At 37.4% G+C, this 15085-nt stretch overlaps 1 protein-coding gene across 2 annotated transcripts in view; it reads left to right on the top strand.

Annotated features, from left to right (window-relative positions):
* ADGRG7 (adhesion G protein-coupled receptor G7) overlaps nucleotides 1-15085 on the top strand; it is a 62526-nt gene that overhangs the window by 19612 nt on the left and 27829 nt on the right. The window contains exons 2-8 of one of the 2 annotated variants that reach the window (XM_010978460.3): nucleotides 1635-1748; nucleotides 2836-2940; nucleotides 6010-6122; nucleotides 7628-7777; nucleotides 9105-9205; nucleotides 12498-12640; nucleotides 12768-12875. In XM_010978460.3, the coding sequence (XP_010976762.1) occupies nucleotides 1635-1748; nucleotides 2836-2940; nucleotides 6010-6122; nucleotides 7628-7777; nucleotides 9105-9205; nucleotides 12498-12640; nucleotides 12768-12875 (834 nt within the window). Of the gene's footprint in view, nucleotides 1-1634; nucleotides 1749-2835; nucleotides 2941-6009; nucleotides 6123-7627; nucleotides 7778-9104; nucleotides 9206-12497; nucleotides 12641-12767; nucleotides 12876-15085 lie in introns of those variants that run through there. The other variant, XM_031456879.2, reaches the window with a different exon arrangement.

The following is a 15085-nucleotide window of genomic DNA, read 5'->3' as shown; positions in this document are numbered from 1 at the left end:
TTTTCTCCTTACGTTTGAGATTTATGAGTCTGACCATGATGTGTCTAAGTGCAGTTGTCCCTGTGTTTATTGTCTGTGCTTTGCTGAGCTTCTTGGATCTGTTAGTTAAAGTTCTTAACCAAGTCTGAGAAGCTTTGACCATTATTTCTTCAGATATTTTATCTGCCCTATTCCTTCTCTTCTCCCTTTCTAGAGCTCAATTTGCTTATAGGTTAGGCTGCTTGATAGTGACCCACGTGTCCCAGAAGCTCTGTTTATTTATTTTTTAATGCTTTTTTTTCCTCTCCAGATTTGATGGGAATTTACACACAGAATTTGGCCTCCCCTCTATATGGCTCCCTCCATTCTGGGATATTTCCTATCAGCATCAATTGTGTGGTGGCCCTAAACAGTCTCCTGTCGTACCTCGACCTGTTAAGACTGTGGCTTTCTGCCAGTTTCAGCCACTCCTGCTATACAGGCTGGGTAGTGCCCTTATTAGAAAGACTGTGTAAACTTGGAATAGCCTTCACTTTCTGTTTGCTTTTTATTGCTGTCCCAGTGCCCTCAAGTAGTTATTTTTTTTATATTTGTCCAGAGTTTAAAATTGTTATCTGTGGGAGGGTTAATATGATACAATATACTCCATTATTATTGGAACTGAAACTCTGCCTCCTATATTTTTAAGCTTAGTTAATTTGTTCACCATCCACCCTGTCTTCCAATTTAGAGTCCCCAGTGTCTCCAACTCAAAATATCTAGTCACTAGCACCAAGCAGTCCTGTCTCAGGTGGGCTTCCTGAATCGCCTGACACCTAATTTCCTTAGAGCTACTGTTTTAGATCAGGTTCTCATTTAGCTGGTGTTCTTTGCCTCCTAACCTCTGTCCCAAAAGCCCGTATTACTTTTGAAATCTTCCTTAAAATCATCCCTTGTTATGTTACTCCCTTGTTTTAAGTTCTCTCTAGGCTCCTGCAGGATTACATTTTTCTGGCTTGGTTTATAAAGCTGTTCACAATCCAGGTTATGACTGACCTGCTGTTGCTCCATGTAGAACCAGTGCTCTGATGTGTTCAACTTTTCTCTGCTCCTTGGACACATTAGAACTTTCTGTGTTTTTGTGTTTTTGCTCTTGGCATCCTGCCTACTTGGAGCCACCCACTTTATCTGGCTTTTCTAGATTTAGTCTAAAAATCTGATGTAGATGCCACCTCTTCTGGAAAGACTTCCCTGAATAGGTTACCTCTGTCCTCTCACCCCTCTTCTGTGTTCTTACAGCGCTTAGAAATCTGCATGTTGACTTGGTTGGTATCTGTCTATCTACCTATCTATCTATCCATCCATCCATCCATCTGTCTAGTCTTATCTATATCATCTATATAGTCTTCTTTTTCCTTCAGTGGATTCTGATCTCCTTGGGCAAGGTGTTGTGTCTTTCAAACATAGTTTTTTGGTATGCATAACATCTAGTAAGCATTGTATAACTTGTGTAGATTCTCAATATATATGTTTTTTGGTGATACTACGAAGACTATTTATTCAGCTGTGGTATTTGAAGTAATGATGTTACGTAAAGAAATTAAAGGCCACAGACCCCAAAGGAGAAACTAATCAACCAGTTCATATACTATTCTGTTATTTATTGTTTTTTTTAGAAACACTCACCACTCAAACAAGCATCCCTATAGAATTCTGCAGAAATGGTGGAACCTGGGAAAATGGCAGATGCATTTGTCCAGAAGACTGGAAAGGACTGAGATGTACAATGAGTAAGTTACTTGGGATAATACGAGGGTTCGAGGTTTAGGTGACTTCCGTGTTAATAAGGACAGCAGCAAAGCTTTTTGAAACTTCCATTAATGATTATAGTAACAATGGGCATAATGATGATGGATTTAAGATATGTTTATTAGCTCCATAGTAAAAGCTGAGTTTTCCTTCTTGTGCTGTTTACCTGTATGTTCAACACATTTTGTCTCTTTAACATCTGTCAAGTTTCTCTGTAAACTCATAGTTGCTTTTCCTTCTGGCTGCAGTGTCTGCTACAGGGCAATGGATAATATGATTTCCTCAGGTCCTTTCAGTTGGTGATATGCTGTATTACCCCACTTCAAATGTCACTATTCTAACATGTTTAACTTTTCTGAAATCAAGATGCATTTTTCTATTCAAGTATATGCTTAGATGAAATTCTTGTCTTTTCTTTCTCTTGAAGAAACGTTATTAAATTAGTGGTTTCTTTCTCTTGAAGAGATGTTATTAAAGTGGTTTGACTTCAGTCAGTGGTATCTCAGAATCAGTGTTCAAAGCCGCTTCTTGATCTGCAGTGTGCTCCGCAACACACTACACGCCTCCTGCTGCCTGCTTAGGATTCAGAGCCCTAGAAACTCGCCCCTATAATTTCCTACACTCTGACCAGCCAGTGTCTCCCATATACCCCGTGACTGGCTTTTTGCTTTAACCCACATCATCATGCTGCCTTTTGCCACTGTAGGCTCTTTATCTTTAATTTTCAAGATTTCAACTAATCTGAGCCCTTATCCTTTCTGATGCATTAGTGATCACATCCCACCTCTACTAAGTTCTACATTGTGCGCATGTTATTTGAAACTTGTTATCTAACATACTAGTTATTGAAATGGTAGTAACTTAACTATATAAGAAAGTATGTAGTTCCTGGCTTGTCAGTGAGTCCTTTAAGCTTTCTATTACCTTTCAAGTTATGCTGGATAAGTTTGGAACTTTGACTTTTATCTGGTTTGAAATTTGTAAAAGAAAAGTGATGAAAATTTATAATGAAAAAATTTTGATTAATGATGAATTTATGATGAAAAGCATTTTTTCTTTCTGTTATAGTTAATTTCTGTGAAAACAGTACCTATGGGAGTTTTACTTTTGGCAGAATCCCTGTGGGAAGATACGGATTTTCCTTGCAAACGTGTGACACGAGCACTGTAAATGGTATGTGTTTTTCCAAACATCTCCTCTATTTAGGCATGTGAATTGCTGTGCTGGGTCATTCCTATCATCCCTCCAGCTAGTGTTAGGTCCCTAGAGGAGGCATCAAGGAAGATTTTGTGGAAGGGCTTGGCTCCCTTTCAGGATGGTGATGTTCAGAGTTTTGGGTGTTACCTCACATAATTCCAATTTTCCTAAAAACTGAAATATATAAATCAGTAGTAAATTCCTTTGAATTCTTCTTCAATTGGTTTGTCTTACTTTATCTTCTGGGGTTTGATCAGGTTAAGATCTGCTCTTTGAGGTATGTAATTTATCTCAATTTTAAAGATTAGCAAAACTGTAGGTTTACCCCATATCTACTTTGAGACTTCATCCTCAGTGGAGATGCAGTTAAGTCTGTGCACAGTCAGTAGCCCTTCATCTCTTTGATCATTTTAGTTATCTATCTTGGAACAGTCTCAGCTCATCATACCTTTCCTGAAACATGACAACTTTGCTTGCATAGAGGCTTTCCGAGAATAAAGGAGCAAATGCAATTTTCTGATACTAATATGCTCCCTGATGATATCCAGGATTTTGATGACATGTATGATTTTAATGCCAGACTGAATAATGTCTTCTGAGAGTACCCCTTTAAATTCATGGATCCCTTTCCTGACAGCTTAGAGCCCATGATGCCATATGATTTTTCCCTAAATGTTTTAGCAATTCTTTGTTTGCATTGACTTTCATCTGACCAATCCTCCTACCTCTCACGTCTTCCTGCGGGTCATCATCCACTCCCTGCAGAACCAGATAGCTCAACAGCACAGCTAATTCTAGGTCATTTATACAAGTGTTTGACAGAACTTCTGTCAGCATGACCCTGGGGAAATGTTTTATTGAGGTATTTATTTCTGTGTGTGTCAGGGGTTCTTTGAAACAGTAAATAAATTACATGTACTGCTGTTTCTTCTTTACCTTATTTATTCTGAGGTTATTTGGACCAGCATTCCATTTGCAGAGTCTAAATTGCCTCTGCTCGCATATATCACGCTTACTTAAGTATTCCTGGTTCTACTTTTACGTAGGTCCTTCCAGCCTCTTCATAAAAGCTCAGGAGGTAAAAGGGGGGCTTCATCTCTATTGGTACTTCCTCCCTACACTGTGTGGTATGTCCATAGATAGCTGTTGTCTTAATTTTTATATGTTTTATATGTTTTAAATATTTCATCATACTTTACAAAATAGAAAGTTACTGTGTGCTACTGACTCAGGAACCAGTAATATACCCATCAAAGGACATCATACTTGCTTGATATATGTTACTTTTTTGGGACAAGAGAATCACTTTCATTTGGTTGTTTATTTTTCTTTTCTGAGTAACTATTATGAAAATGTGTCTTATACATAAATTTGAATTTCAGATTGAGCCCATAAAATATATAGATTCCAAATATCAGCAGATTTGCTTTTAGTTTTATGTTAATAATTACTTCTAACAATTTGGTTTTATATAGCAAATGACCAAAATACTTTTCAACGATTTTAAGTAGGCAGGTTCATACTTGTTAATATAGAGGAAAAGATGCATTTGAACTATGGCCACATAAAAAAATAACATCCTACATATATGTTTGAAATTTTCATTATGCCATAGAGTAGAGGTGAAGCCATCGTATAAGAGTGACTGTAACCTTCTACTTTACATGTTGTGGAAGCAATCTCTGGTTTCAGTGTTTCTAGTTGTTGCCCCGTGAAGCAGCTACCCAATGCTGGTCCTGAGGAAAGTTCACCTACTGATCAGCTGTCCTGCTAATGACAGCTGAAGGTGATTTTATCTATTAACAGTCCCTTAAGTATTAACCATAGGAGGACATCGAGGTAGGGAGGCTCAGGTGATAATCCTAGGAAACAAACCCAATGATTCAACAAGGGTTTATTAAGAGCCAACCACATACTGAGTGGATGCTGCAATACACTAGAACTCTTTGCCTTTCACATGTTGCCAAGATTTGGATAAAGAAGGAAACATCAACATGTAATTCAATATCTAGTAGGAATTTTTTGTGTTGTTTCTGGTCTCTCAGCCTAGTATCCACCACTGCATCCAGGTCAAAGTCCTTACATCCCAAGTTGTTGGAAGGCAAACCTTCCTTGCAGACTTCAAAGGAAGGAAATAGTCAGCTGGTCTTTTGAATTCCAGATTTAAAAATCAAGACAGGTGGTGTCTGCCTAAAATATTCTTGTAGTAACTGTCTGATTTACTTTTCCATTGCTTTGTATCAAATCACTCCAAACCTACTGGCTTAAAACAGTAAAGATTTTGATTTCTCATAGTCCTGTGGGTTGACTGTGGCAGCTGGACTGTGCTGGAAGGTCCAAGACGACCTCACTCACATGCGGCACTGGTGCTGGCTGTTGGCTGGAGGGCTTCAATTCTCCTCCACGTGGCCTCTCATCCTCTAGTAGATTAGACCTGCTTCCTTATATGATGGTCTCAGGATGGTGTTCAAAGAGGGTGAAAGCCAAAATTTCAAGTCTTCTTGAGGATCTAGGTTTTGAAACTCATACAGTGTCATTTCTGCCACATTTTGTTGGTCAGAGCAAGTTGTAAGGACAGCCTAAATTCAGGAAGTGAAGGAATATACTTCATCTCTTGATGGTAGGAGTAAATGTAAAATAACATTTTAAGGGAATAATGTACATTTAAGGAGTAAAGTAAAATAATACTGAGAAAGGCTTATGTGTACTGGAGCGGGTGGTTTCTGTGCCCATCTTTGCAAACATTGTCTTTGTTTTTTCCTTTTTTTTAAATTGAAACATAATTGGTTCACAATACTGTGTTAGTTTCAGGTGTACAGCAAAATGATTTGGTTATATATATATGTATATATATTTATGTATATGCTTTTTTGGATTCCTTTCTATTATAGCTTATTACAAGATACTGAATATAGTTCCCTGTGCTATACAGAAGGTGCTTGTTGTTTACCTTATATATGTATATATGTTTATACATGTGTATATATGTATCTGTTAGTCCCATACACCTAATTTATCCCTCTGCCCTTCTTCTTTTTATTAAAGCGGGCAATCCAATGGCAACCCGGCTGTGCAGTCTTAATGAATACGGAGAGATAGAATTACAAAATGTGACAATAGGAAATTGCAATGTAAATCTGAAAACTCTGGAAAATCAGGTATGCCGTATGGTCCGTGAGATGGATAAGGGGAAAAAGTTCAGACTCTGTACGGGTTCTCTGTTCTTTAGATATCTGATGGTCAAATTAATGCTTTAAAAACTCTCCAATTAGAAATAACAAGAAGTAGTAACTAAAACCATTCTTATTTTTTTAAGCTGATACCTGTTTGTGAAAAGGGACAGCTGGACATGTTGGTTCAGCAAAGTTCAGCAAATGATAATCTATAGCATATTTTAAATGGCCTCATATTTGTAGACCACTGAAGTTTTGATGGAAAATAGGTCCTTGACATTTGAGACCAAAAGGAAGGGATTCTGATAGTCTACTGTATCAGAATAAAGAGAAACAAACTATGACCACAGATCTTTTGTCACAGGAAAGTCTAGAGTCTGATGCTGGTCTCAGAACTGTATCCACAAGCAGATGAAGGGAAATACATCTAACTAAATATGTTTTCATGCCAATTAAATTATTGTGACTAAGGATATCCCCAAATGCAAATGCGAGGAATTACTAATACCTGGGGCCAAGGAAAGGGAGGAGAAGGAAATTTATCTTTCTGTGGTCCTTCTGGGTGCCAGTTACATATGTTATCCCATTTAGTCCTTGTACAATTTCTGTGACTTAGATGTTTCTTCCCATATTATAGATAATACAGCTAATCACACTAATTATTGAGCACTTACTGAATGCATGTATAAGATTTGATAACACCTATAAAACATCCAGCAAAGTGCCTAACACATGGCTGTTGAATGAGAATGTTGTTTCTATCTACTGATTGGATATTGCTTGTGACACTTCTCTGGGCATGATTAGCCTGTGACTTTGATTTTTGAAGTGATGCTGCCACCTAGTGAAAACTAAGCCACACAGACACACACACATTGACCCTTGGCTCCACTGAAGACAATGTGGATTAATGTGTTTTAGCCTTACTACCCAGAGCCCGGGAGACCAAGTGGTACTTGGAAAAGTTTGCTAAGTCCGTGCTTCCCAAATTCTCTGTGCTGAAAAGCCAACTGAAAAATTTCCAACCCATTGCAGACCATAATTTTGCAAAATACATAAAAATGAATTACTAGGAAAATGAAATGAAAAGTAACATATAAAATGCAAATCCAGTTTTAAAAGTTATCAGATGAAACAGCATAGAATTGTTAATGTAAGTTTCAGACCACTTTCTCTCAGGTTCTGTACTTATCTCCCTGTGGAACCTGTAACCAATAGTTGGCCATCACTGGTCCACGGATCACACCTTGAGGAGCAGTGGTCTAGCTAAGACAGCCTGTCTTAATTCTGACAGGTAGTAAGGGCTGGGAAGCCACTGGCCTGCATGTACTTTGTCCTTTATGCAAGAAAAGAAGCAAATTTGAAAAACCCAGTGCACGTGATGTTCAGGAGATGGAGGATCACCTAAATTCCAGTTTATTCATCTGAAGTTGCTTGCAAAGTGTTAAGACCTAGTTGTATAAAGTTAGGGCTTTTTGTTTTTTTAACAGGTAGTCAACATTGCAACACAATCGCAAAATATTTCTGATGAAACCCAGATTTTAACATCTGATGCCAGTAAATTAACTCCTGAGAACATCACTTCTGCTACTAGAGTGGCCGGACAGATTTTTAATGCATCCAGAAATGCTATACCTGAGGTAAAACTCACATGGTTTTAAAAAAGGGGAGGGGAAGAAAGAAAGACATTCCACCTCCAGTGCTTATTCCACAGTATGGACTTGGGCATGGTTTAGGTTGCTTAAAACCATCTTGCAGAGCACTCTTTCTGAGAGATACTCAAAGAAATATAAAAGGGCTCCTTGTCCAACTACTCTCTTTCAGGATAGTTACAATGATCATCATTAAGTTAAATCTTCTGGGAGGTTAAAGTGTTTTGGAAAATCGATCTGTTAAGGCTTCTGGAAAGCTAAATCTTCTGAACAAGTCTATTTCACTTTATTAATGTTTACCAACTGCAATTGACCTCAACAATCACTACTCAACTCCAAGTAACTAGAGTTCTAAGGAACTCACTTTGGAACACACTATTTTAAACTGTGATCCTTCTGCTAAACATATTTGCATTTTGGTTTTGGCTTTCCAAAAACATTAACTGTACTTTACAGTTCTGATACCATAACTTGTTAAACTCTGGTACCTGAAAATAAAAACTACAGTCAGCATTTACCAATTGGCACAGCTTGGGTACTGATCTAGCAGGGCTGTAAACCACCTATAGAATGACCCAGTGTCTCCTAGCTGGGTATCAGCATGGCCTGAAACTATCTACTCCTTTCTTCTATTCCCTTTAAAAGTCTTATTTAAAAAAATTATTTTTGTTATCCTAGGTCCTATAGAAAGAAAGTGGGATTCAAATCACAAGTTAATAAAAATGGAATTGAAAGAAAAATAATGACTGCCAAATGTAGAATTTTTGGAAGGGTTAGCCTGTAAGGACAGAAGGGTATCAGTACCTCCAAAAGAAGGCAGTTAAACTGTAATCAAATGCCAAGAGATCCTCTCTGATGTACTCCTAAATTTTTAATTACAAGAAAACTAGAAATAATTTTACTAAGTCTAAAAGGTACTAAATATAATAGTTACACTAAGTCTAACTAATACGTTTCACTGAGCACTGCGGACTGTAATGGTTTGAAGAGCCCTGTGCTCTTCTTATTTTGTTTCTGCTTCTGTATCTCAGCATCTGCTTTTGTGTTCTTGGGGCTGGGGTAGGGGGAAGGTTCTGCAAAAGACTTTGCTGTGAGGTCAAATTCAGAGACCCAAGCCTCCTAGTTGACTCATTCACTGTGCTGCATCTTTATTCTCTCTGCCATCTTACGTGGGTTAAAAACTAAGCCTTTGGTTTTGACAAACACCTCCAGATTACCGTACAATGGTGCTACTTGATGCCATAATAATGCATGATAACTATGGGAATGATGATGATGATACGTGTCTTCTCTGATCGGTGCCTTCTTCTGGCAGGCAAAAATAGTTGCTGTAACAACAGTGAGTCAAATTCTAGATGCCAGTGAAGATGTTTTTCAAAGAGCTGCTGCTGATGATAATGAAGATTCCTTTGCAACGTAAGCCCACTTCCAATTTGGAAAGAAAACCGAACAGAGTGCTGTTTCCTTTCCTAGGTTAAAGCGTTAATGGAGAGGTGTCTTTATTTCTCTCATGGATGCACTAAATGTCTGACTCCTCTGAAATGCAGACTAAAGCCTTGGTGATCTTCAGTTACTAGATGGAGTGATAAATGTTAACTCCTCATTCCAGGGGTGGCCGTGGCCTGGGAGATAGAGCATAACTGGGATGATTTAGAGTAGGTCTTGTTTTCCCAGCCTTAGTTTGTCATGGCCCGGGGACAACTGCATGCACAGTGGGAGCCCTTCCAACTCCTGATTCAGTGCATGGAGCTGCAAATAACAGCATAACTTTGCAAAACACGTTGACAGCCCCCACCCCCCAACCCGACCCCCATCCATTCTCGCCCAGCTCAGCACTTACTGAGATCTTGGTATATTTTGATTAAGCTTTCTTTAGCTTTCCCAAGGCTACATTAAAAGAAAACAAATAAACAAGGATTCAATTCTACCTGCTTTCTTTCTTTTCGATTCCTATGTTGTAGATTACTTTTGCTTTTATATTTATACTTAAACTGCTTCCCTAGGACTGGCCACCTTGTGCATCTACCTTGCATATTTCTTTTGCATTTCTGTTCCAGCATGTTTCTTTGCTTACACTACACCCACTTAAGTTACCTTAACCAAAAGGGATTTATTGTAAAGAGGCATATGAAGTCTCATGGGAACCTAAGAACAGGATCGTAATACAGGTGGGCCCCATGGACCCTGGAGCAGGGGTGTAGTGGGGCATCCAAGGCAGCTTTGAAGGTCTCAGTAGAGCAGTTTGTGGGTCCCCTCTGGGATAATGTAACGGTTGTGGCTGTTGGAGTCAGTTCTGGGTTCAAACCTTAGCATTGTTGTTTAGTGGCTACATGCAGCAACCAAATTACTTCATATCTCTCTGAAGAGCCTCAGTTTCTTCCATGTAATATGGGAGCAGTTTGGGGACTCACTTCAGTGGGATTCTTGTGATGCTCAAATGAGATCATACATACCACTGTCATAGTATCTGACTTATCCGTAGTAAGTCCTGAAAAAGGAGGTTAGCAGTTGTCTTCATCATTAACATGACTCAATAAACATGTATGTCTCATCTTGACTTACAGTTTCTGCTCTCTCATAATTTAAGGCTGATCATGATATTGGGGAGACATACTTAAAAACAAAATCTTCTCTCAACCCAGAAATGCTCCCTACAAAGACAGTAGAGAAAGAAAACACTGATTGGGTAGGCATTAAACCATTAAAGGCATTAAATGTGACACGCATCACAGGCAAACCCCTGAGCGCCTGCAAAGACAGAGAGGAGTCTGATCTCTTTATGTAGCCAAGCAGATGCAACTCATTACAAACATGTTCTCAGATAGACAATAACTAGTCCTTAATTAAGAGAGCTTGACAGCTCTACTTATAATACATAGTTTATCCTATGTTAACCTGGTAATTGAGGTGGCCATTTGTGTTAGCTAATTGACTTTACCAGAGGGAAAACAAACTCTCATATCTTTATGAAAGGAAAGGGGTAGTTTTGCAACTTGGAGCAAGGTGCCCACCCACCGAAGTTAATTAAGCTCCTACCCTCCTGCGGAAAGTGGGCCATAGGGGCGCTAACTCTCTTGGTGTTTCCATTTCAAAGAGATGGTTCCCAGGTCCTTGAGAAAGACATTTCTAGGTCAAAAACCTGGCAAAATGCCAGTCTTGTTTTCAAAAGGATTTATTTACATTTCTGGCCTCCAGATTGGGAACTCAGAGACAGGCATGCGCCTGTGATCTAATCAAGTATGATAAAAGGAGGAAGGAAAAATGGCCTTAGAAGTGACTGTGGCTAGAGCAACCCTTTAAAAGTGGCAAACACCCCCATATATCTAGCAGGTCTTTAGCCTTCAAGTGTCTGAGGGAGCTCCCCTTAGTATCCTCAGTGTTTCACGGGTACTGACCTCTTAGTAGGTGCTCAACAGATACTGTTGGTTGAATGAATGCATGAATTGTGTTGTTAGCAGATTGGAGTTTTGTTAGGTATTCCTCCTGTTGAAAGCAGCTCTAGAGTATGATTGTTATTCATTAAGTGGGAAATACAAAGTATGAATTGCTGAAAATTACAGAAAATGATGTTCTGAAAACCTTTTCAAAGGAAAACCTTTGAAATAGAGAAGCTGACTTGACTGTTTCCATATGAATTACCATCACATATATGAAGTGATCTTTATTTTAAAATATAGCTCTTTAAAAAAATCTCCCTTGGGAAAGGAAAAAGATATTTTAGTGGCAGAAATAAAGATTTAGAATAAAGAACAATCACTTTTTTTTTAGTTGTTGAACAGAGCTTTATTATATTTCACATGAAGCGAAAACCAGGCATAATAATAATCCCAATGTGATGACTCAGTAGCTCTCATTTTCTTCTTGAAAACTATCTGCGCTTTGGGGAGGGAGTAAGATGAGATCAGAAAGATTACAAAGGGGGCTTCAATTAGACTGTAACATCTATTTCTTAAAAGAGATGAAGCAAAAAGGCATAATAAAAACCATTACATTTTAATGAAATTCTTTCATTTCTGGGAAAACTAGATTGAACCAGTTATCATAGAGATATTTTGTTATGTCAAGTACAGAAAGAGTACAATTTTTTTTTATGGGAAACAAGAAAAAGAAACAGTCTTAGGACTCATCTTTGGAGAACACCAAATTAACAGACCTTGCCCCCAGTCCCTGTCTTCCATCTGATATATCTTTGAACTTATCCAGAGTAGAAAGTAATGCTATGAAAACCTGCAGCGTAGCTCAGAGCTCTGCTCTCCCATAGTTCCGTATGAACTTACAGGAGATGCTTGGGAACCCAAGGGGTTTGGGTGAGAGGAGGGAGTTGATGAAGTGGAAATTGAGTCTCACCACTGGAGAAATAAGAATCATATGCCTGGCCAATGGTGGGTGGCAACGTCATCCTTTTGTGGGAAGAATAGTGTAATAAAGACTATTCCCATTGGGAAATCTGTCATTCTTGAACTCCAGCTTTCTAGCATCTATGTCCAAGGTACCCTTCAGTGGGGACAGTCCATCAGAACTTAAGAAAAAGGAGCATATAACAAAACAAGACTCTAGAAAAGAAAATCAGTTCTTTTCAGGGGATTGTGCCAATGTTGTTGTGATTGCACAAGTTCTGTGGTCATGCCTTTCTACTGGAACGTGAAACACACACAACCAGTTTTATGACGGATCTCTAGAATATTTTGTTGTGTTTTATTCTATGCAGGCTTGTTGAGCAAATGGAGATGTATTCCGTGTCTTTGGGAAGCACCACATCAGTGGTGCAACCTAATATAGCAGTGCAATCTGTTAATTTCTCTTCACAAGGTGCTGCGGGGCCTGCAGGTGTTCTCTTCACTGTGCTGAAAGGTGAGCTATCTTGTTTCCCATTCCTGTAATAGCAGAGAGCATTCTGCTACCAACTGTGAATAAAATGCTCTATTCTAGTGATGAAAATGTAGACTTTTATAAAATTCTACTTTTTTCCTTCTCATAGGAACTAGCAATTCTCTGGTTTCTGGTAACATACTTCTAAATACAAACGTGGACAAACTAAATCTGAATGAACAGACCGAACTTCAGATCTTGCTCAACACCTCGAAAAGTAGGTCTCAAACTATGTGACATTAAGAAATGCACTCAAATTCATGGAGTTAATAACTTAGAATCCATTAAGGGAGAAGTAATGTTCACTTAGTTTCACACTGATTAATTTGTGGTTGAGTACGTTTGATCTCTGACAAATTATGGTAATCTCACCTCTACTGTTCTAGGACATAGAGATGATTTCTTTGTTTTTTACCCCCTTTCCTTCTTTTCAAAAACCCTTTGGAGGGTAGCAGAATTGAAATGCTGTGACTGTGTACATAAATCTGTCTTCTAACAAAAATCTAGCTAGTAAAGTGGTTCAGTTTTAAACTTCAAAATACCTTAAAAATATGTAGTCACATTTTTGCCCATTTTTACTAGTGGTATGGTACTCACAGGCTCAAATTTACCCTATAGATCTGTCCTTGGGATATTTTATATAATTGGCACAGTCATCATCTAGCAGTACCAATTTTCAGTTCTCTCCCCTAGTCTGGTGTCCACCATGAGCTCCTAGTCATCTTGCATATGGCCCTTCGGAAATTCTTATGTCTAACTTGAAATGTTTGTGCTTTTCAGAGTCTAAAAAAAATTGACTAATTAATTTGACTGTAATAAAACCAAACCCATACATTTACTTTTATTCTCTCCCCAAATAAAAATATCCAATGCTAGAAAGTACATATTTTAGAGAGACTAAATTTAAAATTCTCATTGGTTATATATTCTAATTGGTTAGTGATTCCTTATTAGTTATGTAAGTTGCAGATATCTTCCCTCCAGTGTATAGCTGTTGTTTGCTTGGTGTTTCATATGTTTTGTCGTGCTCAAGTTTTAATTTATAATGCAGTCCAGGTATCGATCTTTTCATCTATAATTGGTACTTAAAAAACATTCTTTGCTATACTAAAGTCACAATAATAGTCTCTTATATTTTCTTCTGAAAGCTTTTAGTGTTTGTGTTTACATTTAGGTCTTCAGTTCACCTAAAATTTATGTTTGTGTTTGATGAAAGATAGGGATTTAATTTTTTGTTTTATATAAACTATTAATATAGTCAAATAGGTTAAAGTAACACTGTTGAGAGACAAAGACTCAGAGTAGATGGAAAGGAACATGTTTTTATGTTGAGTTTAAAAAGCCTCCAAAATTATCTATACTCTAATTCTTTCTTCCCCTAAAAAGACACTATTGAAATGCATAAGCAACAATTATTGGAAATACAGGGGTTTGCTGACCAAACCAGTATTATAGGGAAAGAGTTTAATGCAGCTATACCAGAAATTGAAGATCAAGTAGACAAAAAAAAAATAAAATACTAAACTTGACCTTTATATATGTGTGTGTGTGTGTGTAATTTTGTTTGTAGACAGACAATAGATAATAAAAATAATTTTCAAATATCCATGGAGTGCTTCAAAAACTGACCATTTAATAGGCCACATAGAAAAACTTATGTTTTCTAAAATAAAAGTTACACAGGACATAGTTCATGACCATAATGCAATAAAACTAGAAGTGTACCACAAAAGAATAGCCAAAATGTTATCCAGTTACAAATTTTAAAACACCATTGTTAGAAAGGAAATTAAAGTGCAGAGTACAAATTACTTGAAAATTACTTACAGTGAGAACTCCATAGGTCAAAACCAATGTAGGCAAAGATGTATTTAAAGGAAAATGTATGCTCTGTGATAAGTTTATTAGATAATAAAAGAAAATGTTAAAAAATAATCACTCAGCTAAAGAAGCATAAAAGATAAGATAAATGTAAAGAAATCCAGAGGGAAGGAGTTAATAAATAACAAGGCAGAAATTAATAAAAATAGAAATTAACAAATGCTGGGCTTTATCAACAAAATAACAAATTGATTCCATGAAAAGACTGTGAAATAGACAAGCTTCTGACAAATTTGATCAAGAAAAGAGAGAGAACATATATAAATATCATAGAAGGTTATATCTAGAAATAATAGAGTTTTAAAAATTACAAGATAACAGTAAATATAATTTAGTCTAATGAATCTGATTATCTAGATGAAATGATGAGTTTCTAATAAATGACCGAAATACTGGAGGAATGAGGAGAGGGGTGGGTATGGAATTTCATTTTTCAAATCTATATACTTGCATAGTTTGGAATTTTACATTAAGCATGTCATTCTTTTATAAAAATAAGATTAAAAAGAAGTCTTCCTGCATTTTTAGGGGTAACTTTGTCACCTA

Source organism: Camelus dromedarius, chromosome 2 (assembly GCF_036321535.1).
Source record: "Camelus dromedarius isolate mCamDro1 chromosome 2, mCamDro1.pat, whole genome shotgun sequence".
NCBI lineage: Eukaryota > Metazoa > Chordata > Mammalia > Artiodactyla > Camelidae > Camelus > Camelus dromedarius.
The sequence above is the reverse complement of the archived record's forward strand: the minus strand, read 5'-3'. Positions and strand labels throughout refer to the sequence as shown.